At 40.3% G+C, this 24,696-nt stretch overlaps 1 protein-coding gene across 1 annotated transcript; it reads left to right on the forward strand.

Annotated features, from left to right (window-relative positions):
- Nucleotides 1-24,696, forward strand: LOC311282609 (tRNA pseudouridine synthase Pus10-like). The gene is made up of 17 exons (XM_084396499.1): nucleotides 1-64; nucleotides 1,277-1,486; nucleotides 18,327-18,413; nucleotides 18,504-18,538; nucleotides 18,646-18,757; nucleotides 18,846-18,907; nucleotides 19,184-19,229; nucleotides 19,939-20,003; nucleotides 20,080-20,165; nucleotides 22,103-22,228; nucleotides 22,352-22,408; nucleotides 22,522-22,598; nucleotides 22,917-22,972; nucleotides 23,261-23,378; nucleotides 23,464-23,606; nucleotides 24,296-24,395; nucleotides 24,491-24,696. Exons 2-17 carry the CDS (start codon nucleotides 1,280-1,282, stop codon nucleotides 24,527-24,529), a joined length of 1,416 nt encoding a protein of 471 aa, XP_084252625.1. The 5' UTR covers nucleotides 1-64; nucleotides 1,277-1,279; the 3' UTR covers nucleotides 24,530-24,696.

The following is a 24,696-nucleotide window of genomic DNA, read 5'->3' on the forward strand; positions in this document are numbered from 1 at the left end:
TGTGTGATTTGTCCTGCGCTTCTGCTGTGTGGGAAGCAGCTCCGCTTACAGACGCTCATACGAGGTCTTTCACACTCAACCCAAAATTCTTACATTATTGTAAACTATGTTTTGAATTGATTGTAATCATAATTATTTCTGATTCAATTGAAACTTTTGATTGCCATGAATATAGCCATTGCTGCTGATTTGGCTTTTAATCATAAACAAATAAATTCACATTCAACCGCTTCCCCAAAATCACTGTTTATGTATCAGGCATTAAAGGGGTGGTATAATGCCCTTTTCACAAGATGTAAAATAAGTCTTTGATGTCCGCAGAGAGTGTATGTGAAGGTTTAGCTCAAAATACCCCATAGATATTTTTATACAGCATATTCAAATTGTCACCTTTTGAGGGTGTCGTAGATTTTTTCCTAAACCTATAACTAAGTCCTGTCTCATCTGACCTAAGTTTACCGGGGACATCTCCAATCGACGCTCTCCCTGGGCCGTCTCCAATCGACGATCCCTAACGTCTCCAATCGATGCTTAATAAATACCTGGACCGTCTCCAATCGACGATCCTTAACGTCTCCAATCGACGCTTAATATATAGTCTACCTAACTAACTTGCTTCCCTAACTAGCTTTCTTCCTGCGCAGGAATAATTGACAAACAGACCTCAGCAAATGTCCTTTAAATGCTTTAATCACGGCCGGGAGATCTTCCCGAGCAGTTCTCAGGGAATCTCCCCCAAGAAGAAGCAAGGCCGGAGGATCTCAGACAAATTCCATTGAGAATCCCACCAGCTAAATGAATACAACAGTTTTTATAGAATAAGAGGGTATGGCAAAAATGTCATGCTGCAAAAACACAGGACAGGACATTTTAGTACATTGTGTTTTAAAGTGTTATCATGTTAGGCCTGAAAAAGGAAGTAAGGTTAGATGTTAGAAACATGGTTAGTTTAATATACAGTTTACTATTTTATCTATTAAAAATCCACCACAAGGGTGAGCAAAAACGCACAGTTTTTTGTGTCTGTCGGGGTTTATGTAAATATTAGGGTTTGTGATGTCACTAACCCGGAAGGAATGTGGTGTAGTCCCTACCAGCCGTTTGTTGTAGTCCTTAAAAAGGAATTTCTTTAAAAGAAAATATCTCCTTTTGCTTTAAACTTTGAGCGTTGAAACTTGATGTTGTTTATGCTCAAACAGCAACATTACACACTAACTAAAGTTAGAAAAGTGAAATCATAATCAGCCACCCCTTTAATGAGCATTTCTGTTTGTAGGACATGCACAAGGAGCTTCTCGCCTTCGTCAGTGAGGAAAACAGCCCGCAGTCCCACGATGCCTCTGGTGAGGGCAAGACTGACGACCCGCCCAGTAAACGCATGAGAGTGGATGAGGATTGCGTTACGCCCGCCGAGCCGGACTCAGACATCTGTCCCGTCTGTTTGGGAGTCCTGCAGGACTTCTGTCATCCCACGTTTGCTAAACAGGTGTGTCTTTTTATCATTTTGGTAATATCTACAAAGAATCCCATCACACAGAACGTTTCCAATAAAAATACAATAATACAAAAAAACCTCAAATGTCTCATATGCATATATACAGTAGTGATGTCTGGAGGGGATATTTGTTTTTAATGGCTCTACAAGTTCAATTAAACAATAAAAAATATAAGGTAAATATTTGATGTTTTTTTAAACATGTTAAATATGAGGGAAGAACAAAACACTAAACTTAATGTATTTATCTGACAAAATTATTTTGCAAATAATTTTATTATTATACAGCTACAGGTTTTATTTTACTGTGCAAAGAAATGCGTAGAAAAACAAAATGATTACAGAAAAAAAAAACATACATTGACTCACCACAACATAATCAGTTATTGATATTTTGTTGGTTCTCTCTTGTTTTTGCATGTGTTCATCATTTCTTTGTATGACAGCCTGGCCAATGTTACAGTACAGGCCGAAAGTTTGGAAACATTACTATTTTTAATGTTTTTGAAAAAAGTTTCTTCTGCTCATCAAGCCTGCATTTATTTGATCAAAAATACAGTTTTTTTTTTTAATATTGTGATATATTATTACAATTTAAAATAATTGGTTTTCAAATTATTATACTTTAAATTATCATTTATTTCTGTGATGCAAAGCTGAATTTTCAGCATCATTACTCCAGTCTATCACATGATCCTTTAGAAATCATTCTAATATTCTGATTTATTATGAGTGTTGGAAACAGTTCTGCTGCCTAATATATTTGATGAATAAAGGGTTAAAAAGAAATGAAGCTAGCGCAAGTTCTGCCAGGAAGACTCAATCGTTTGCGTCATTAATTACCTCCTCATCTATCCAATTATATCACTTACTGTAGCTTAAAAGGGCAGCGCTTACACATGTCTGAGTTCGCAGATGCTGTCACTCCAGTAACTCAACTGCTAGCGACAGTAGCCGACCAAACATGTCTCAGGATAACCAATCCATTTGTGACTACTCAGATTCAGACGATTTCGTTCAGCCATCCCCTTCTGCTACACGCCAGAGTACCCGAATTCAATGCCGCACCTCTTCGTGGGCGAGCTGCTCTTCTGAACTCATATTAAACGCTCTCGAGGACGCCGGCATCCCTGCTAGCGAAGGAATTTCTAGAGAAGATCTTCTGCTCTTGGCCCAGAACACACTGGGCAATCCTCCTGCATCTACTTCTCCACATCCAGACGCCGCCACAACCTCTGCTCAACCGAAAAAAGCCAGCAGAAAAAGATCTGCAAAATCTACACCTCGTTCAGCTAAAAGGACATCATTACCGGATCAAGAGATATCTCCTTCTCAAATCGCCGACCCACCCGATACTAATCTGCTGCTCCTTTCCGCAGTTCAAAACCTATCCCAAACGGTCAAAGGATTACAGTCCAAGATGACAGATTTTGAAAACTCTCTCTTCAACCCTGACAGCAGCCCAGATCCCGCTACAACTCGGCCCTCTTTCTCCGGTAATATTTCAGCAAGCTTACCTTCTACATCGACCTCTCTGCCCGCTCCTCTTCTCAGGATCCAGCCGTCATTCCAAAACGTCTCAGCTTCACCGGCTTCTCCCAGTTTTAATCTCTCCTCATCTACACCAGCTCAAGCTTTCGGTAGGCGTTTCGTTCCTCCCGCCGCCGCTACAGTCTCTCCACATCTCAGGTCAAATATTATCCAAGGTAAGGACATCAACCTGGCTTCTTTACTTCTCCCTTCGCCTGCTGCCGACAGGAAAATGGTGGAATGCGGTGACGTGGCAGTGCTCCTTAAAACTTCCGATCCACGCTTGCAACGCAATCTTTCGTTCGGAGAGTTCGTAATTGCTTTCAGCATTTACAGGGACACTCTATGCCAAGTTTTTCCAGATAGGAGGGAAGAGTTAGACCTCTATCTATCCATGATGGCAGACTTTAATCAAAGGTACGGGGGCACCTTATTCTATGAGTATCATAAATCCTTTTCCGCTAAATCCGCGTCTTGCATTACACTCTACAATTCAAGACTCGACTGGTCCATCACGGATACTGAATTGCTAGTTCGCCATTTCGGCGGTCAAAGAAGTTTGTCATGTTCTATATGCAGCGCCCACGGACACTCAGCTGCTTTCTGCCCGAAAGCTTTTTCTAGCCGCGATCAGGCCGCTGTCCGCGGTACTGAAAATGTAAGACGCAGCTCCTCCAGCAGAGGACGCCCCGCTGAAACATTTAATGACAATCCTATTTGCAATCAGTTTAACGAAGCTGTGTGTACATTTAATAACTGTCGTTTCGCTCATATTTGCAGCTTGTGCAAAGACCCACACCCGAAATCAGTCTGCCCACGCCGATACAAACCTCAAACCACAAGGAAAGCCCAGTTTCAGAAGAAATTCTGAGCAAACATCCGTCCACACCTATCAACATTTCAAACCTCTCTAGCTACCTCTCTTCTCACCCCGATCCATCTTTCGTCGATTATCTCATCACCGGCTTGTCTCAAGGGTTTAGGGTGGGAATTCTCTCACAACTCACTTCATCCTTTTCAGCTAAAAACTTGCAATCAGCTATGAACGAGCCCGACGTTGTTTTTACACTGCTCGAGAAAGAAGTCAATAAAGGCTATGTTATCGGCCCTTTCGCCTTCCCTCCTTTTTCCCCCTTCAGGATTAACTCTATTGGTGTCGCTACCCGAAAATACTCTGGTAAAAAAAACGTCTCATTTTTGACATGTCTTCTCCCCATTCCAGCAAAATTCTAAGCGTTAATGAATGCATTCCCCTCGAACCATTCTCCCTTCATTACGCTTCGGTGGACAACGCTATTCAGTTAATCAAGCTAGCTGGCCATGGTGCTTGGCTGGCTAAAGCAGACATAACAGACGCTTTTAAAACCATGCCAATACACCCTGCTGACTGGCCACTTTTCGGCGTTAAATGGGATTCAAAATTCTATTTTGCAGTAAGGCTCACTTTCGGGTGTAGGAGCAGCCCTCATATCTTCAATAGTCTGTCGGAAGCTTTGTGTTGGATCCTGCTGAACGTCTGCAAACTCCCGTTCGTTTTGCATTTACTTGACGATTTCTTGCTTATCGATTTCCCTTCTCCTCATTCTTCCGTCCTCGATATCTTAAAGCAGGTTTTCAGTGACGTCGGCGTTCCCCTCTCTTCAGAGAAAACTCTGGGCCCCTCCACCAATCTCGAATTTTTAGGTATCTCCCTCGATACGGTTAAGATGCAAGCTTCTCTTCCCCTAGAAAAGCTTATAAGAATCCGATCTTTCCTGGAAAAATTTTCCTCTCTACCAGTCGTCTCGAAGCGCGATCTATTGTCCCTCTTGGGCCACCTAAATTTCGCGATGAGCATCATCCCGCAAGGCAGGGCTTTCATTTCGCGTCTATTAACAGCTGCACATTCCGTGCCCGAACTTAGTAATCCGGTTCAGTTAGACGAAGGTTGTCGGTCCGATATTACATTCTGGTCTCGCTTACTAAATGATCGGAACGGCATTTCTTTTTTCTATAACGAGAACTTCGAATCATCCGCAGATTTACATTTATTCACCGATGCTGCTCCGTCCGTCGGGTTCGGGGGATTTTTCCAAGGGCACTGGTTCGCAGAGAGATGGCCGAATGATTTTCCTAGTTCTACATCTAGTTCACTCTCTTCAGCGCTATACGAACTCTATCCTCTAGTCGTAGCCAGCGTAATCTGGGGTCCTGAGTGGTCTAGGAAACGCATTCTTATGTTTTGCGATAACGAAGCCACCGTAGCTATTATTAATAAAGGCAGATCATCTTGCCTGATGATCATGCCTTTTCTGCGTCGCTTAATTTGGCAGTCAGTCATCCACAACTTCATTATTAAAGCTGCTCACATACCTGGCCATTTCAATGTTGTCGCTGACGCTCTATCTCGCTTTCGTTTTCAGACCTTCAGACGGCTCTGCCCCGCAGCCAACAAGGATCCAACACCCTGCCCTCCCCTGTCAGCCACAACGTTATACTAGAAGATTTGCTTTGCTCAGCCAGACTTTACATGTCTAAAGGCGTTGCTCCATCGACTCTCAAAGCTTATACTTCTGCCTGGTATTCGTTTTCAATGTTTTGTTTAGCCTTTCAACTTCCTTTATTCCCTATTTTGATTTCGACAGTTTGCTCCTTTCTCGCGTTTAATTTCGACAAACGAAATTTAAAAATCTCTTCCATTCGTAGATTACTCGCAGGTGTTCAATTCTACGCCAAATATTATAACCCCGATTCTCCTAGCCTATTCACCGCTACTCCTATTCGCCTCATGCTCAAAGGTATGGCTAAAACTTCTATCGTGTCCCCTGACAAAAGGCTGCCTTTGACGTTACCTTTAATTCATAGGTTAATCATTGCAGTTCGCAACGGCCTCTTTTCCAAATATATCAACACTCTGCTAGAAGCTGTATTTCTTACAGCTTTCTACGGCTTTATGCGTCCAGGAGAATTTACTTCACCAACCAATACATTCGATCCAGCACGCGGTCTTTCCTTTTCAGACTTACAATTCTTTCCTAATTTTTTCACACTCTTTCTTAAACATTCCAAGAATGACTCTAAAGGCTCTGGCATTACTTTAACTATCTCTAAAATCAGTAGCGATTTCTGCCCCTTCTCCTCAATGACTAAATTCCTAAAAATCCGTCTCAGACATTCTGCTAGTTCTCCCCTCTTCATTCTACCCAACGGAGCACCTCTCTCTCAAAACCGGTTCAAGTTCCATCTCAACTCCGTTCTCAAAAGCTGCAGCTTATCTCCTTCTCAATTCACCGGACATTCCTTCAGAATTGGAGCTGCCACTACAGCAGCCGAGCGCGGCATCTCTACAGCAGCTATCAAAATCTTGGGCAGGTGGTCCTCCTCGGCTTTCGAGTCCTACATAAGACCAGATTTAAAATCCATCCTCGAAGCCCAGCAAGCTCTCCAGTCTTGATCTAGGTAAATTCCTATTTATCTACTGGTGGTGGTGTTTTTGCCAAAGCAGATTGGCATTCTATGATCGTATGGCTAGCTACTAAACCAAGATGGCCGTGGGTTTCACGTCTGTTTAAACAGTTGTTACATGTTATGGTTTCAAGTGGCTGCGGCCCAAGTGTACTACCAAGTGGCTGTGGCCCACGTGTTCTATCAAAGGACGGCCTGCGGCCTATGTGTCCTCTCAAAAGATGGCCTGCGGCCTACGTGCTCTATCAAAGGACGGCCTGCGGCCTATGTGTCCTCTCAAAAGATGGCCTGCGGCCTATGTGTTCTATCAAGGACGGCCTGCGGCCATGTGTTCTATTAAAGGACGGCTGTGGCCATGTGTCCTATCAAAAGATGGCCTGTGGCCCATGTGTTTTATCAAAAGATGGCCTGTGGCCCATGCGTTTTATCAAAAGACGGCCTGTGGCCCATGTGTCCTATCAAAAGATGGCCTGTGGCCCATGTGTCCTATCAAAAGATGGCCTGTGGCCCATGTGTTCTTTCAAAAGATGGCCTGTGGCCCATGTGTTCTATCAAAAGACGGCTCGTGCTCATAGGTCCATCTAAAGGCGGTTCTGTTTTATGCGTGCAACCAAGGATACCAGCAGCATATGTCCATGTATCTCGAAAGTTGATATATATTTTCTTATTATAAATAATAATAATATGTTAGAACCACGACGGCAGTGGGTTATTCGATATAATCAAGGATGGTACTCGTCTAAATCTAATGTTTTTTTGTTTGTTTTTTTTTCTCTCTCTCTCTTCCTTTCTTATCTATGTTAGGAACTTCAGGATTCACGGCCGGTGAGTTAATTAAAAAATATATGTATATATAAAAAAAAAAAAAAAAAAAAAAAAAAAACTTTTTTTGGGGGGGTGGGCCCCGTTCCGGCGGATCCTTAATTCCACCTATCTTTGGGGGTGAGCGGCGCCCCCGCCTTCGTCTTCAGGCGGGACTCGCAGATTCAGTACCCTCTGAATGCGAGTTATGAACGGGGCCTACGCCAAAGAACCTGATTGCTTGCTGAGCTCCTAAATAAATGTTATTGTTACAGTATTAATTCTCCCGAGTCTTTCTGGTAGAACTGCATTTATTCAAAATAAAAAAATATTTCCTAATAATATAAATCTTCTTTACTATCACTTTTTATCAATTTAACACATCCTTGCTGAATAAAAGTAGGGTGAATAGTGTTAAAGTGGGACACTTTCTGATCATTTACCTTCTGCATAATGTTTTATGATCCAAATGTCTTAGCCCCTCATATGATACTATTCTAAATAGCTTAAGAGCTCTACTCTACTATACCGAATAAAAAAGAAAGAAACATTAAACACAGGATGGATGACTCTTCCTCAAACACACACTGACCCCAAACCACATTTTTCCAGGCGCTACTGTCAAACTGGGACACCCTTATTGGCAAACTGGGACACTTCAAACACATTCAATTGTTACTCAAATGTAGGCCCAATGAATTAAATACACAATAAAAATATAAACAACAACAAGAAAATAATAAAAATCACTTTTTTTAAGGAGGGATGCAAGTACAGCAGATTATTTCCACCCCTCCCTCCCTCACCTGTCCACAATATTTTGTATTGGGTTTAGTTTATTTCATATAAATTTAAAAAATAGAAATCTTCATAAACATTTATTCTTGTAGGCTAATTTTGTTCCACACAGGCTAAGTTTCATTTCTTTTTGTTGAAAAGTTTTTTGCAAATATTGCAAATGTTTGCCATACAAGCTTGTATCCTCCATCTTTCTTTCTTTTTTTTTTTTTTTGGAATTGGCATTGTTTTTTTAAAATCAGTTTACAATCTTTGTTGAAATATGTAGCTAGCTAACTAAATTTATGAGGGGCATACAAAAAGGGAACTCAATTCCCCATTAGAATGACTTAAATGGCTGTCCCAGTTTGCCAGTAATACCCTGTCCCAGTTTAACAATACGCTATTGGCAAACTGGGACAGTGTCAAAATCACATAAAAAACAACAAAAAAAGATTCATATGAATGTGATTTTTACAAATTCTGATTCACCATTACATCCTATAACAAAATATATAACAATTACAAATGATCCATGAGTGTTTTAATTTTTATAAGCTTAACAATATTCACCTCAGAATGCTATGTCATTTTACTTTACCATCATGGTTCACTGTAAGGTTGTTGAATATGGTGTGCCACACCCCCGGAAGTGATGTCATAGCCACAGAATCTATATTTTTTTTATCACATACTTGCTTATGATGAGCTCAGTGTTGATTTTTAGCAATGGAATGATTTACATGTAAAGATAGAAATTAAAAAGCTTAACTGTCCCACTTTACCCATTGTCCCACTTTACCACTATTCACCCTATTGATTTATTTCAAAAAAAGAAAGAAAAAAAATTACTGACCCCAAATTACTGACCAGTAGTGTATATTGTTGTTACAAAAGATTTCTATTTTTAAAACACTTGCTTCTTTTTTTATTTTTACTTTCTATTCATCAAAGTATCCTAAAAAAGTATCACAGGTTATGAAAAAATATTAAGCAGCAGAACTGTTTCCAACTTTGATAATGAATCATCATATTAGAATGATTTCTAAAGGATCATGTGATAGACTGGAGTAATGATCCTGAAAATTCAGCTTTGCATCACAGAAATAAATGAAAATTTAAAGTATAATAAATTGAAAACCAATTATTTTCAATTGTAATAATATATCACAATATTACTTTTTTTTTTTTTTTTTGATTAAATAAATGAAGAAACTTCTTTCAAAAACATTAAAAATAGTAATGTTTCCAAACTTTTGGCCTGTACAGTATGTCCGCACAATTTGCGTTATCACAAATAAAACAATTGACAACTACACAATATTTTTACAAAACCGTTAATGCATTTTTATATGTGAATAAAGGGTGAAGATGGCAATTTCCCTAGGCTGGACTTCACTTTTGGCCACTACTGTATGTGTGTGTGTGTACATACATATATAATTAATAAACAAAAATGTATTCTTCATGCAAATATATATTTTGGCAACACTTTACGATAATCTTTTGGTAACGTTAGTTAACATGAACTAACAATAAACAACACTTTGTAAGCATTTACTAATCTTCATAGCTAATCCTAATCTCACTAAAACATTTTTAAGATCAAAAGTTGCATCTGTTAAAATTAAGGCACTGTGAAGAAACATTTGTATTAACTAACATTAGCAAAGGTTAATAGAAGCTGTAGAAATACAGTGGGTACGGAAAGTATTCAGACCCCCTTAAATTTTTCACTCTTTGTTATATTGCAGCCATTTATGGAAGCTTGTTTCCGCCACAAAATAAAAAAAATTAAATGATAATTGCGACTTTTTATCTCACAATTGCGAGTTTACATCTCGCAATTCTGACTTTATTTCTCAGAATTGCGAGATACAAAGTCAGAATTGCGTGAAATAAAGTCGCAATTGCGTGTTATAAAGTAAGAATTGCGAGATATAAAGTCAGAATTGCGTGAAATAAAGTCGCAATTGCATCTTATAAAGTCAGAATTCTGACTTTTTATCTCACAATTGCGAGTTTACATCTCGCAATTCTGACTTTATTTCTCAGAATTGTGAGATACAAAGTCAGAATTGCGTGAAATAAAGTCGCAATTGCGTGTTATAAAGTAAGAATTGCGAGATATAAAGTCAGAATTGCGTGAAATAAAGTCAGAATTGCGTGTTATAAAGTCAGAATTGCGAGATATAAAGTCGCAATTGCGTGTTATAAAGTCAGAATTCTGACTTTTTTTCTCGCAATTGCGACTTTATATCACGCGATTCTGACTTTATAACACGCAATTGGGAGTTTACATCTCGCAATTCTGACATATTTTCTCGAGATATAAAGTCCAATTCTAAGGGAATTCTAAGGGGAAAAAAAGACAGACTTTTTTTTTTTTTTTTCAGAATAGTTTATCTCACAATTCTGACTTTATAACACACAATTGCGACTTTATTTCACGCAATTCTGACTTTATATCTCAAAATTCTGAGAAATAAAGTCAGAATTGCGAGATGTAAACTCGCAATTGTGAGATAAAAAGTCGCAATTATCTCTTAAATTTTTTTATTCTGTGGCGGAAACAAGCTTCCATAGCCATTTGCTAAAATCATTTAAGTTCTTTTCATTTAAGTTCTTACACACAGCACCCTACAATTGACAGAAAAACACAGAATTGTTGACATTTTTGCACATGTATTAAAAAAGAAAAACTGAAATATCACATGGTCCTAAGTATTCAGACCCTTTGCTCAGTATTTAGTAGAAGCACCCTTTTGATCTAATACAGCCATGAGTCTTTTTGGGAAAGATGCTTTTCACACCTGGATTTGGGTATCCTCTGCCATTCCTCCTTGCAGATCCTCTCCAGTTCTGTCAGGTTGGATGGTAAACGTTGGTGGACAGCCATTTTCAGGTCTCTCCAGAGATGCTCAATTGGGTTTAAGTCAGGGCTCTGGCTGGGCCATTCAAGAACAGTCACGGAGTTGTTGTGAAGCCACTCCTTCGTTATTTTAGCTGTGTGCTTAGGGTCATTGTCTTCTACTTGTTGGAAGGTGAACCTTCGGCCCAGTCTGAGGTCCAGAGCACTCTGGAGAAGGTTTTCGTCCAGGATATCCCTGTACTTGACCGCATTCATCTTTCCCTCGATTGCAACCAGTCGTCCTGTCCCTGCAGCTGAAAAACACCCCCACAGCATGATGCTGCCACCACCATGCTTCACTGTTGAGACTGTATTGGACAGGTGATGAGCAGTGCCTGGTTTTCTCCACACATACCGCTTAGAATTAAGGCCAAAAAGTTCTATCTTGGTCTCATCAGACCAGAGAATCTTATTTATCACCATCTTGGAGTCCTTCAGGTGTGCTTTCATGTGTCTTGCACTGAGGAGAGGCTTCCGTCTGGCCACTCTGCCATAAAGCCCCGACTGGTGGATGGCTGCAGTGATGGTTGACTTACTACAACTTTCTCCCATCTCCCGACTGCATCTCTGGAGCTCAGCCACAGTGATCTTTGGGTTCTTCTTTACCTCTCTCACCAAGGCTCTTCTCCCCCGATAGCTCAGTTTGGCCGGACGGCCAGCTCTAGGAAGGCAAGGCAAGGCAAGGCAAGGCAAGTTTATTTATATAGCACATTTCATACACAATGGCAATTCAAAGTGCTTTACATAGAAGAAATTAAAATAATAAAAAGAAATAAGAATAATTAAAACAGTTTAGAAGAATACAAAATAAAATACAGTACAAACAGTCGGACGAACATTGGCACAGTGCTCATTCAGTAAATGCATAGTTAAACAGATGTGTTTTGAGTCTGGATTTGAATGTGACTACTGTAGGAGCACGTCTGATCTCCTCTGGAAGCTGGTTCCAGCTGCGGCTGGCATAATAGCTAAAAGCGGACTCGCCATGTTTAGAGTGAACCCTTGGTATTTCTAGCTGATATGATCCTAATGATCTGAGTGATCTGTTGGGTTTATATTCAGTGAGCATATCTGCAATGTATTGAGGTCCTAGGCCATTGAATGATTTATATACCAGTAATAATACTTTAAAATCAATCCTAAATTTAACTGGGAGCCAGTGTAAAGACCTGAGGACTGGTGTGATATGTTCATATTTTCTGGTTCTGCTCAGAATCCTGGCGGCAGCGTTCTGTATGAGCTGCAACTGTCTTATGGTCTTTTTGGGAAGTCCAGTGAGGAGTCCATTACAATAATCCACCCTGCTGGTGATGAAAGCATGCACAAGTTTCTCTAAGTCTTGTCTGGAAACAAAGCATCTTATTCTTGCAATATTTTTCAGATGATAGTATGCTGATTTAGTTATTGCTTTGACATGACTACTGAAACTAAGGTCTGACTCTAGTGTCACACCAAGATTCCTGACTTGATGTTTAGTTGTTTGACCCCTAGAGTGAAGGTATGCGTTCACCTTGAGAACTTCATCTTTGTTTCCAAACGCAATGACTTCAGTTTTGTCTTTGTTTAACTGAAGAAAGTTTTGACACATCCAACTGTTGACTTCATCAATGCATTGGCACAGGGAGTCAATGGGGCTGTAATCGTTAGGCGATAGGGCTAAGTAGAGCTGTGTGTCGTCTGCATAGCTGTGGTAAGCAATTTGGTTCTTTCTCATTATTTGGCTCATTGGGAGCATATACAGGTTGAACAGGAGTGGTGCAAGAATTGAGCCTTGAGGGACTCCGCATGTCATGGATGTCCACTCAGACTTATGGTCTCCTATACTCACATAATAACCTCTCCCATCTAAGTATGACCTGAACCATTTTAGGACTATCCCAGAAAGCCCCACCCAGTTTTCCAGCCTGTCCAGAAGTATGTTGTGATCGACAGTGTCAAATGCAGCACTGAGGTCGAGTAGTACCAGCACTGATAATTTGCCTGAGTCAGTATTTAAGCGAATATCGTTTATTATCTTTATGAGCGCTGTCTCTGTGCTGTGGTGCGGTCGGAAACCAGATTGAAAATTGTCAAAGTATCCATTCGAGCATAAGAATTTGTTCAGCTGATTGAAGACAACTTTTTCAATGATCTTGCCTATGAAAGGAAGATTTGAGATCGGTCTATAGTTGCTTAATATGGTCTTATCCAGATTGCTCTTTTTCAGGAGGGGCTTGACAACTGCAGTTTTTAGGGAGTTTGGAAAACTCCCAGAGAGAAGTGAAGCATTTACCACTTCTAGAAGATCTGCTTCTAAACTGTTTAACACACTTTTGAAAAACGATGTGGGAAGTGTGTCAAGAGCGCAGGTTGATGTTTTAAGGTGCTGTACGGTGTCTTCCAAAATTTTGCCATCAATTTCTTTGAAATCAGACATAGTAACTACTTTCTCAGGTGGTTTGATCTGTCTGACCCCAGCGCAAGTCAAGGATGTGCTGATCACCTTTCTGATATTATTGATTTTCTCAGAGAAGAAAGAAGCAAACTCACTGCACTTGCTGTCTGAGAGCATTTCACTGGGAATCTGGCTTGGGGGGTTTGTCAGTCTCTCTACAGTAGCAAAAAGAGTGCGTGTGTTGTTTAAATTGCTGTTTATAATATTTGAGAAGAAAGTCTGTCTAGCTTTGCCTAGTTCCATATTGAAGGCATGAAGGCTGTCTTTGTAGATGTTATAATGGACTACAAGTTTTGTCTTCCGCCACATGCGCTCTGCTTTTCTGCATTGTCTTTTCATATTTTGCACTGCTGTTGAGTTTCTCCAAGGTGCTTTTTGTCTGCCACTCTTCTTCCTGACTTTAACAGGAGCAATATCATCAATTACACCTTTAACTTTTGAGTTAAAAGAATCAAGGAGAAAATCAACAGAGTCAGCAGATATGCTTGGTGTTAAGGATATAGCCTTCATAAATAGGACACTAGTGTTCTCATTTAAGCATCTCTTCTTGACAGACACAGATCTAGCTTCAGTGGCAGGAGAGATCAATATATCAAAGAAAATACAGAAATGATCAGACAGTGCTACATCCTTAATAACAATCGATGAAATGTTTAGACCCTTACTGATAAGTAAATCTAGAGTGTGTCCACGATTGTGTGTGGGTCCATGAACATGCTGAGTCAGATCAAAAGTTTTAAAAACAGTTTTGATTTCTTTTGCCATATTGTTTTCTGCATTATCTATGTGAATGTTAAAATCTCCAGCAATGGCAAAACAGTCAAACTCTGAGGTAATTGTTGATAACAGTTCTGTAAAGTCCTCAGTGAAGGCTGGAGAGTATTTTGGCGGCCTGTAAATAATGATAAGTAAAATGCGTGGAGCACCTTTTAACACAATACCCAGATATTCGAAAGACGGGTAATTCCCAAATGATATTTGCTTACATTGATAGATATCTTTAAAAAGAGCAGCTAGACCCCCACCTCTCTTAACAGCTCTGCAGACACTCATAAAAGTAAAGTTAGGAGGGGCTGCTTCATTGAGGATTGTTGCACTGCAGCTGTCTTCTAGCCAGGTTTCATTTAGAAGCATAAAATCCAGGTTGTTTGTGGTTATTAAGTCGTTGACTAGAAGTGATTTATTTTTAAGTGAGCGAATGTTTAAAAGAGCTAACTTAACAGACTTACTTTTCCCCACAGCAATATTAGTTTGACGTGTAATAGGCACCAGATTAGTTGGGTTTGCTGCACGGCTATTGAAGGCCTTAGACTTTCTATCATGTAATAGAACAGCAATAGAGAAAGATACAGGCACACTGGGTTCCCGCTTGTTTTGTAAACATTTGAGAAAGTTACTGTTATCAAAACGGGGACCCGACACATATCACTGAGAGCTGGTATCAGTTGTTTTTGGTTCACCTCGAGCAGAAGGAGGAGGGTGTGGGCCCTGGCGTTGTGGCAGAGGCCGAAGAGCTCTCACAGGAGGGGGAGGGCGAGCTGGGCCCGCAGGCTTTGGTGGTAGTGGTGCCTGTCTTTTTTTAGTTGGTATCTGGGGGCTTGCAGCAAAAGAGTGGGATAGTCTGGTTCCAGCATGCACCAGTTCTTCCATTTTCTGTGAGAAGCACAGTAGTGGCGTTGCAGGCGAGAGGGAGAAAGTGTCTGGTGAAAGGGGCTGTTGCTCCGGTGTTATAGGAGGCTGTAATATGCTGTCCTGGCTTCCCTGGCTGTTTTCCAGGAAGTCGTCCTTGGGTGCTAAATCTTCAAGCAGTTCTGATATGGCTGTCTGTGGTGAGCTCTGTGTGCAGGGCTCAGCTGAGATTGTGTCCGTGAGCAGAGGTTGTTGTGGCGGAGTGGTGTTATCATGTCCATTTTGCTGCTGAAGTGAAGTCCCGTGGTCATTCATACTGTGTCCAGGTGTGTGTGTGCCATTCAGATTGAGTGGATTGGCACAAACCGCAGAAGGATGATTTAGGGAGAAGTAGATATTGTCCTTTAACACTCTTGAACCAAGTTTGTTTGGGTGATGGCCGTCCCGATGAAACAGTTGTCGTTGACTCCAGAAAAGATTGAAATTGTCAATGAAGTTCACTGCTTTTATATTGCAGGTTTTTTGCAGCCATGTATTTAGCCCAAGCAACCGTGAAAACCTGTTTGTTCCTCTTGCTGGTAGTGGTCCACTGATGAATGTTTCAACTTTCAGTCTTTTAAGTGTTTCAAAAAGTTCATTGAAATCCTTCTTTATGAATATCATTCTTCCCCACATGTATGATGAGTCGATTTGCAGTCTTATGTTTCATCAGAATGTTCTGAAGTTCCCTGTTTATATCAGAAGTTGTTGCTTGTGGAAGGCAGCACGTAGTTGTATCCCTATTGCTAATGTTTCTGATTATGGAGTCCCCCACTATCAGAGTCCTGGGCTCGGCTGCGCTCTGAGCTGAGTGCCGCTGTCTGCTCGACCTTGAGCGCCAGTTAGCATCAGTGTTAGCTACTGGCCTATTCAGTCTGTGTTCGATCACATTCATCACATTTGTGGATTCCTCATTTACATTCATTAGTACTTCAAATCTGTTCTCAAGATGTATAGGCGGTGGTAGGAGGCCAGTGTTTGCAATCCTTGTCAGAGCTGTATCTGGGGTAGAGGATGCTACTGCGGTAATATGTGATGCTCGTGACAATCTGATGTCTCGAGTGCCTTTGGGTCTCGCTCCCTGTTTGTGCCATCGATTAGTAAGTCGATCGGCTTGTTTCTCTACCTGTCGAGGAGTACTAGTTTCATGGGACTCACCGGTATGCTGAGGGTGTCCATGACGAAGCTCTGTTGTGTGCTCCGTCTGGTTTGGTGGTCCCGTAAGTAACTTTGTTTCTAGAACTGCAATCCTTTGTAAAAGTCTGTGGCAGTTAGTGCAGCAAGTAGATTCCAGAAGAGGCATTTTCTCTTATCCTTGTAGGCAGTTGTGTTTTCCTTTCCCGGTATGTAAGCTGGTCGGGTAAAAGAATTCTCAGTTTTTGTAGTAATCCAAACTTTGTCGTATGAGCACTGTGCTGATTTGCTGAAGTTAAAATTAGGTGATAAAAGGAAATAAAATAAAGGAAATCAAAAATAGAAAAAATAGGAGATAAAATGTAAAAGCGATAGAGCAAAGCGCGGAGCAGTAAGCAAGAGCGTCCGAACAGTAGCTGAGCAGGAAGGGTTCTGGTCGTCCCAAACGTCTTCCATTTAAGGATTATGGAGGCCACTGTGCTCTTAGGAACCTTAAAGGTGAACTAAGTAACTTTTTTTACCTTATCTGAACAGCTTCGGAGTCATTGGAATGGTTATATTACTTATTTCGGGTTGAATGGTGGTCGTTTCGCACCCCCCTGGTGCCCGTGAGCGAAAAATGCGCACTTGCAACTTTGAGCCGGCGGGCCGCCGGCTGCCGCGTCAGGAAGTCTCGCGTGATATCAGGTCTCGCGATGTAAACAATTGCTTTACGGCCAAAAGAAATCTGCTAAAATGCTGTCATTATTACGCTCCCTCACGCTGTTCGAACCCGAATAAGGAAGACGTTTTAAAGAATGTCCCATCTGCTTTGATGTCGTTGATCTACTAGCCTTTGTTGTCTGAGAATAGCCAACGAGTTTTTACAACAGTGTTGTCAAATATCTATTCCGAAGCTGTGGGGGGAGCTCTAGAGAGAAACCTGTGAGCAAAAAGCGAGAATTCAGCGAAGAAGTCAAGTCAAGTCAAGTCAAGTATATTTGTATAGCGCTTTTCACAATGCAGATTGTATCAAAGCAGCTTCACAGTATTAAATTAAAATAATACAACAAGGTTTGTTTCTAGTGGAATTTATTGATAAAATCAAATTAGATATCCCCAGAATATCCCCAACTGAGCAAGCCAAAGGCAACAGTGGCAAGGAACCGAAAAACTCCATCAAGTGACCTACTGGTGTCCTAAAACTCCATCAGGTGACCCAATGGAGAAAAAAAACCTTGGGAGAACCCAGGCTCAGTCGGGGGCCAGTTCTCCTCTTGCGTTTATTAACTAGAGGCCGGATTGTAGTTTGAACTGTAAGATTAAAAATATTATATGAATGCCTGGCTGAAGAGATGCGACTTTAATCTAGTTTTAAACTGGGAGAGCGAGTCTGAGCAACGAACACTATCAGGAAGGCTATTCCAGAGTTTTGGAGCTAAATGTGAAAATGCTCTCCCACCTTTGGTGGTTCTGGATATCCTAGGTATGACCAAAAGAAATCCCGAAGTTACTGAATGCAGCTTTAAGTGCCGCAGAAATGTTTTTGTAACCTTGGCCAGATCTGTGCCTTGCCACAATTCTGTCTCTGAGCTCTTCAGGCAGTTCCTTTGACCTCATGATTCTCATTTGCTCTGACATGCACTGTGAGCTGTAAGGTCTTATATAGACAGGTGTGTGGCTTTCCTAATCAAGTCCAGTCAGTATAATCAAACACAGCTGGACTCAAATGAAGGTGTAGAACCATCTCAAGGATGATCAGAAGAAATGGACAGCACCTGAGTTAAATATATGAGTGTCACAGCAAAGGGTCTGAATACTTAGGACCATGTGATATTTCAGTTTTTCTTTTTTAATAAATGTGCAAAAATGTCAACAATTCTGTGTTTTTCTGTCAATATGGGGTGCTGTGTGTACAATAATGAGGAAAAAAAAAGAACTTAAATGATTTTAGCAAATAGCTACAATATAACAAAGAGTGAAAAATTTAAGGGGGTCTGAATACTTTCCGTACCCACTGTATATTGCTCGTTGCTAGTTAATGCATTAACTAGCGATATCTTATTGTAGAGTGTTACCTATATACTTTGTTATGTTTTTATATCTATATTGTGATACTGTGTGGCTGTAATGTTTAGTGTTTTCATCCACAGGTGTCAGATGCTGTGAAAAAGCAGCAGTTTGAGTTTGACAGTCTAGTGCTGACCGTATCTCTCCCTGCTCAGCTGTCCGTCAGAGAGGTGAGTCCTGCCCTCCACAGATGATCCGTTTATCATCTACTTTCATGATACTAATCTGGACAAAATGTGTTTCTCTGTGCATTTTTAAAGCACTCCTGCTGGTTGCATGTCAGAAAGGAAGTCAGGTATGTGAGCAGCACACATTTCCCATCTATCCTAGCAACCGCATCTGTTTAAAGCAGGGGTTCTCCTCTCTCCTGGGCTGCGTTTAACTCCACTTTTGTGTTTCCAGGGAGAAGAGCATGTGTTTAGGGAAAGATGATGTCATCCAGGTGAAGGACGCGTTCAAGTGGGCCGTACAGGGAAAGATTGGCCAGGAACTGGGAGCTGCTGTCCTGGCCAATGTGAGTCCTCCTCCTGCTGGGAAACTGCTGGCTTTCTGTCAGGAATTGCCTGTTATTTAATCTCTGATCTTCATTCTGTGATCCGCAGAGTCCGTGTGAAGTGAGCGTCGGGTTTATACACCCAGAAACCGAGGAGGACTGTCATTTCTTGTAAGTGGGTCAATGACCATAAGTGTTGGTTTGATGGTTTTCATGCACTGCATCAACTTTAGTGGCAGGGTCGAATGGTTGAGCTTGACTAATGCAGGCGATACTGCAACTTGCTGAACAATTGTGAATATGGAATTAAAGTATTTACATGTTACATTTATGCATTTAGCAGACGCTTTTACGCATAAATGTAAATATAATCGTCTTGTCATCATGTAGAATGGGTCCAAATTATGTCACTTTCTGATTAACATGTTTGTGTCTTTCTTTGGGCAGAGCGAACACCTGTCCAGACTGTTTCAAACCCACCAAAAACAAAGCGGTAAGCTTTCCCATTTTTCCCATATTGTGATTGCAGTCCTCAATCTGCGTTCCCGTTTCTCTCCACTATCCTTTAAACAGGACCTATTATGCACTTTTTCAATTTTTGGTCTCTACTAAAATAGGTTTTCATGCTTGAATGTTCATAAACACATTGTTTTTCACATGTTTGACATTGTTGCAGCTCTTCTCTTCCCAGTCTGTCTGTAACGCTCTGTTTAGTTCCTGTCTCTATGAAGCCCATCCTTCTGAAAAACACACTGTGCTCTGATTGGTCGGCTGGACCAGTGTGTTGTGATTGGTCAATCGCTTTGAGCGCGTTTGGGAAATGTCACGTCCTTTACCATAACCACGAGTTTAACACACTACTAACTCACTCAACCAGGTCCCGCCCCTTTATTTAGTGTATGCCTTTGGCGGGAATTATTTAAATGAGGAATATTGTGACGTGTTTGTTCCCGAAAGCAAACTCATGACTACAATAGAGGCGTTTCAGGGAGTTCAGAAACAGTGACACTGATATAGAGAATAACTCCTGTCGGAGTGACTTTGTAACTTTTCAGACCTTTTTCATGCTCAAACAGCAACATCACACACTAAAGAAAGATGAACATGTAAAAAAGCATAATAGGTCCTGTTTAAAGTTCAAAAGTGCCTGTTTGAAATATAAAAGTAGTGTAATTGTAATCCTCTGGGTCTCTGTCCCTCAGTCCATCTTCACCAGGATGGCGGTGGTCAAAGCTCTGGAGAAGATCTCTGATGAGAAGTTCAGCCGGTCAGTGTCTGTGGTGTTCATGCTCGCTTGAGACAGCTTTTGGTGCTTCCCTTTAAATGTTGGATGTTGTGTGCAGGAATTACCCATGTCCCCCGAAGAAGCCAAACACCAGATGTACAGCGCTGGACACCTCATGTCTCCACACGTCTGTCTTTATAGCAGGTACGTCCAAATACTTACTAAACATCAGATTTATGTTGTTAGTAGGACTGTCAATTGAATTGTCCATTTTAGTGTGATTTATATATATATATATATATATATATATATATATATATATATATATATATATATATATATATATATTAGGGCTGTCCCCGACTATGGATTTTCATAGTCGAATCAGAATCGTCATGTCTTGCCTATAGTCGACTAATAGTCGAATCATGTGTATGGGGGCGGGGCTTTAACGTTTCAAAGCCGCGATGTACAGAAAATCACACAAAGATATAGAAGAAAATTTATAAAAACATTTTGGATCAATAAAACTAAGAAATAACATAACTCCAGAAAGGCCACACTGCAGACAGGATTTGCATTTCACATGCAAATCAAATTAAATCGCCTAAATTACCTGTGCGAGCAGGCCAGCCTACAGCACAACATCGATGCACCGAAAAAATAAACAATTAATTTACTAAAATTAAATTAGAACAGAATAGGCCTATACCTTTCTAATAAATAAAAAATACAAAACGAAATAAATTAGAATCAAGTCACAAGATGAGGAGCAAATGTGTGCAAAATGCCTAAAGTGCAGGGGAACATATATTCAAAACACAAGCCACAAATAGTTAGATTAGATAACCCTGACAGATTAATAAATAAAATAAAAATAAAGAAATTATAAAAATAACGATAGTAGCCAGAATTTTCAACTTTGTCTTTTTAACTGCAGAAACAACAATAAATGCTAAACTGGAGTGGCAGTCTTTTTAGCTAAAAATGTTCACAGCATCCAAAAATCAAATTAGAACCGGCTGAAAAGTTTTGAAATCACTTGTACCCTACCTGATCGAGAGAACAAATCCAGTCTTTCACTCTGTCTGTGTCCGTTGGAGTCTTTTCAAATTGTGCGCGCGGATAAAATACATTCTAACGTGAAACCCAGTCTATGCGTGAAACGTTAACGTTGGCCGGCAGAAGTGCGATAATGGTTTTCCTGATGCTAAATCCAGCCTTGGAGAATATCCTTTCTGATGGTGTACATCCACACTTTAGATTTTCTTATCCCAGACATTGTTAAAGATTTAAATCCTTGCCGCCAAGACGCTCCTCTGTCGGTCACGGATCGAAAGTGAAACTTAAATCTGTCACGGGTGTTTGGATTTATTCACGCACGTTAAATTTTTTTTATTAAAAGCTTCTTTCTTTGCACATTTTTATATACAGCATTATCATAATAGGCTGAATATTAACGTATTGACATAAAAGCTAGTTCTATGTGAAATTGAGCGCCCTCATATAGCCAAAGGGGCATGATCCTCGTTAACACCTCTGCGAAGATTCGACCATGAGATCGGTAGTCGAATCAGGCTCCTCCTATCGAAGCATCGAATCTTCGACTATTCGGGGTCACCCCTAATATATATATATATATATATATATATATGTGTATATATGTGTATGTATGGGGTTGGTACGATTTTTTTATTTTTTCTCACCAAGGCTTTGTTCATTTGATCAAAAATACAGTAATATTGGGAAATATTATTTTAATTTAAAATAACTGTTTTCTATTGTAATAGAAATGTAAATGTAATTTATTCCTGTAATCAAAGCTGAATTTTCCGCATCATTACTCCAGTCTTCAGTGTCACATGATACTTCAGAAATCATTCTGATATGAAGAAACATTTCTGATTATTATCAATGTTGAAAACAGTTGTGCTGCTTCATATTGTTATTGATATATATATTTTTTTGGATTTTTTGATGAATAGAAAGTTAAAAAGAACAGCATTTGTTTGAAATAGATACATTTTTTTAGCATTATAAATGTTTTAATCGTCACTTTTAATGAGTTTAATGCATCTTTGCTGAATAAAAGTATTATTTTCTTTAGAAAAAAAACAAAACAAATCTTACCGTCTCCGCAGGTCGGTACAATAAGTTTTCCCGGGAGCTCCCGCAGACGCCGTGGGTGATCGATGGAGAGAGGCGGATGGATGGATCCGTGGAGGAGCTGATCGCCGCTCCGCTCCTGTCCTCCTTCAGAGCTGACGGTGAGTGTGTGTCGGCACGACGTATATGATGCACATGATATGATGTGACGTATATGATGCACAGATCGATTTCAGACCTGCGAGGTTTACCGGTGAGTCTTTTTTCCTGTCTCATCCGCGTAGGTTTTAACTTCTCATCTTCCGGACGAGAAGACGTGGATGTGAGGACTCTGGGAAACGGTAAAACACACACTCTACCTTTTTTCCACACTAATTTTGCCTTATATGCGACACAATTGAGGTTTGTGTCAAAGCGGTCATGTGTTTGCTTTAATTGACGTGTTGTTTCTCAGGTCGACCGTTCGCTCTGGAGCTTCTGAACCCACATCGAACCAAATTCAGCAGGACTGAGATCAAACAACTACAGGAGGTGTAGTTTTACTGCTCTTCGGGAATCTTTAGTATCAGTAACAGTCATGATTACTCATGCATTTATACTTGCAATATATTAAAGCCTTTTGAAACGGTTTGGTACTGTTCTGTCCTCTCACAGTGTGTCAATTCCTGATATTTCTAAAGTATAATTGGTCCCAAAATGAGATCATGTATTGTCAGTCAAATGCATATTGCTGATAAAAATGTCAAGATCTTTTTCAAAACTCGCAATCTGATTGGCTGGCTTTATATCATTTCTGGGAATAAGGATGGAAAATGTGAATTTTGATTTCTGTTCTCTCCTGTCCTGCAGACGATCAACCAGTCGTCTGACAAAATTAGAGTACGACACCTACAGATTGTTACCAGGTGAGTGTGTGAGTGTGTATATGTGTGTGTTGTCTATAAGCACAAATATAAGATGTAAAGATATGAAGTCGATTCAATTCCGGTTTCCATTCAATATCGATGCATTTGGATATATGTCAGGTACAGTACATGGCAAGTACACACTGAAAACTATACAGAAAACCCCATACTATAATATTGAGTGCTAAAATTAACGATATTTATGAATCAATATCGGTTCATCAAAATGAGAATCGAGAGATCAACCTTTTCGATCCAGCCCAAGTAATTTCAAGTGTATTTCTGCAGGGATGCAACAAGCCGCATGAAAGAGGGCGAAGAGGAGAAGACCAAAACCTACAGCGCCCTCATCTGGACTCAGAAAGCCATCGACGACACGGATCTGGACTTCCTAAGAAACATCAAGGTCTTTCTGTGCTGTGTGATCTGTTTGAGTAGGAGGCTTGAGAAGAGACGTCTTAATGAGTGTGTGTGTGTGTGTGTGTGTTTAGGATCTGAAGATCGCTCAGAAGACTCCGCTGAGAGTCCTGCATCGCCGGCCGCTGGCGGTCCGACAGAGACTCGTCCACTCCATGAGCGCCATTCACCTCGACACACACCACTTCACCTTGAAGCTGTGCACACAGGCCGGGACGTATCCTTCCCAAACACACATTCACAACATAGTTCTTATGTGTGAGGTACTGACAATTACTACACAAACATCTACACTACTGCTTCAAAGATTTTTTTGTCTCTTCTGCTCACCAAGACTGATAAAAAAAAAAAAACCCACTAAAAACTAGGGATGCACCGATATTAACATTTTGGCCGATACTGATAATTCTTTATATTTGAAAGCCGATAACAGATATATTGGCTGATAAAATGTAAATCTAAATCTTTATGTAATTTTTGAGAGCCTGATTACAAAAACAAAAGTCATGTACACAATTATAATGTTCTCATTATGATTTTATGTAGCCGATATGACAGACTTGTGCTGCACATGTTGCACTTTACTTTTTTTAAAAACTTTTTTGAAGTGATTTCAATCATATTTCAAGCAATTCAAAACCGTCATGTTGAACAGTGTGAATCTGAGCCGTCTCAGCTGAAGGACATAATACATTATTTATCGGCTTTTATATATCAGCCAAATTTTCTTATCAGGCCAATACCGATAACATTAAAAATGACCATACATCGGCCGTTACCGATATGGTGGCCGATATATCGTGCATCCCTAGTAAAATATCAATATTGAGAAATATTATTAATATTAATAGTGTTCTTCAGTGTACTTTTAATTGTGGTGGTTTCCCTTCACGGACGTCACTGCAGTTACATTAAAGAGTTTGTGCACGGAGACTTCGGCCGCACTAAACCCAACCTCTGTGACCTCATGAACACCGACGCTGATATTCTGGAGCTGGACGTCGAGGTGCGTCTCATGAAATATGCAATATCACGAGTCACAGATGCACGTTATCTCCAAAATCTCTAATATTCCCTCCTTCCTGTGTCTGTGTGTTTCAGTCCGTAGACGTCGACTGGCCTCCTGCTATTCCGGATTGACTTTCGGGATTTTGAGAATTAGTTTTTTTATGTCAGGACTAGCCTATATATTTCTGTCATACAGTTTTTTTGTTAGTTTGATAGTCATTTGGTTGAATTAAAGCAAACCCTTATGCACTGACTGAACTATATGCATTTTCCTTAATAAATCAACCTAATTTTGTTTT

This window comes from Rutilus rutilus, assembly GCF_951802725.1.
Source record: "Rutilus rutilus genome assembly, chromosome: 2".
Classification (NCBI taxonomy): domain Eukaryota; kingdom Metazoa; phylum Chordata; class Actinopteri; order Cypriniformes; family Leuciscidae; genus Rutilus; species Rutilus rutilus.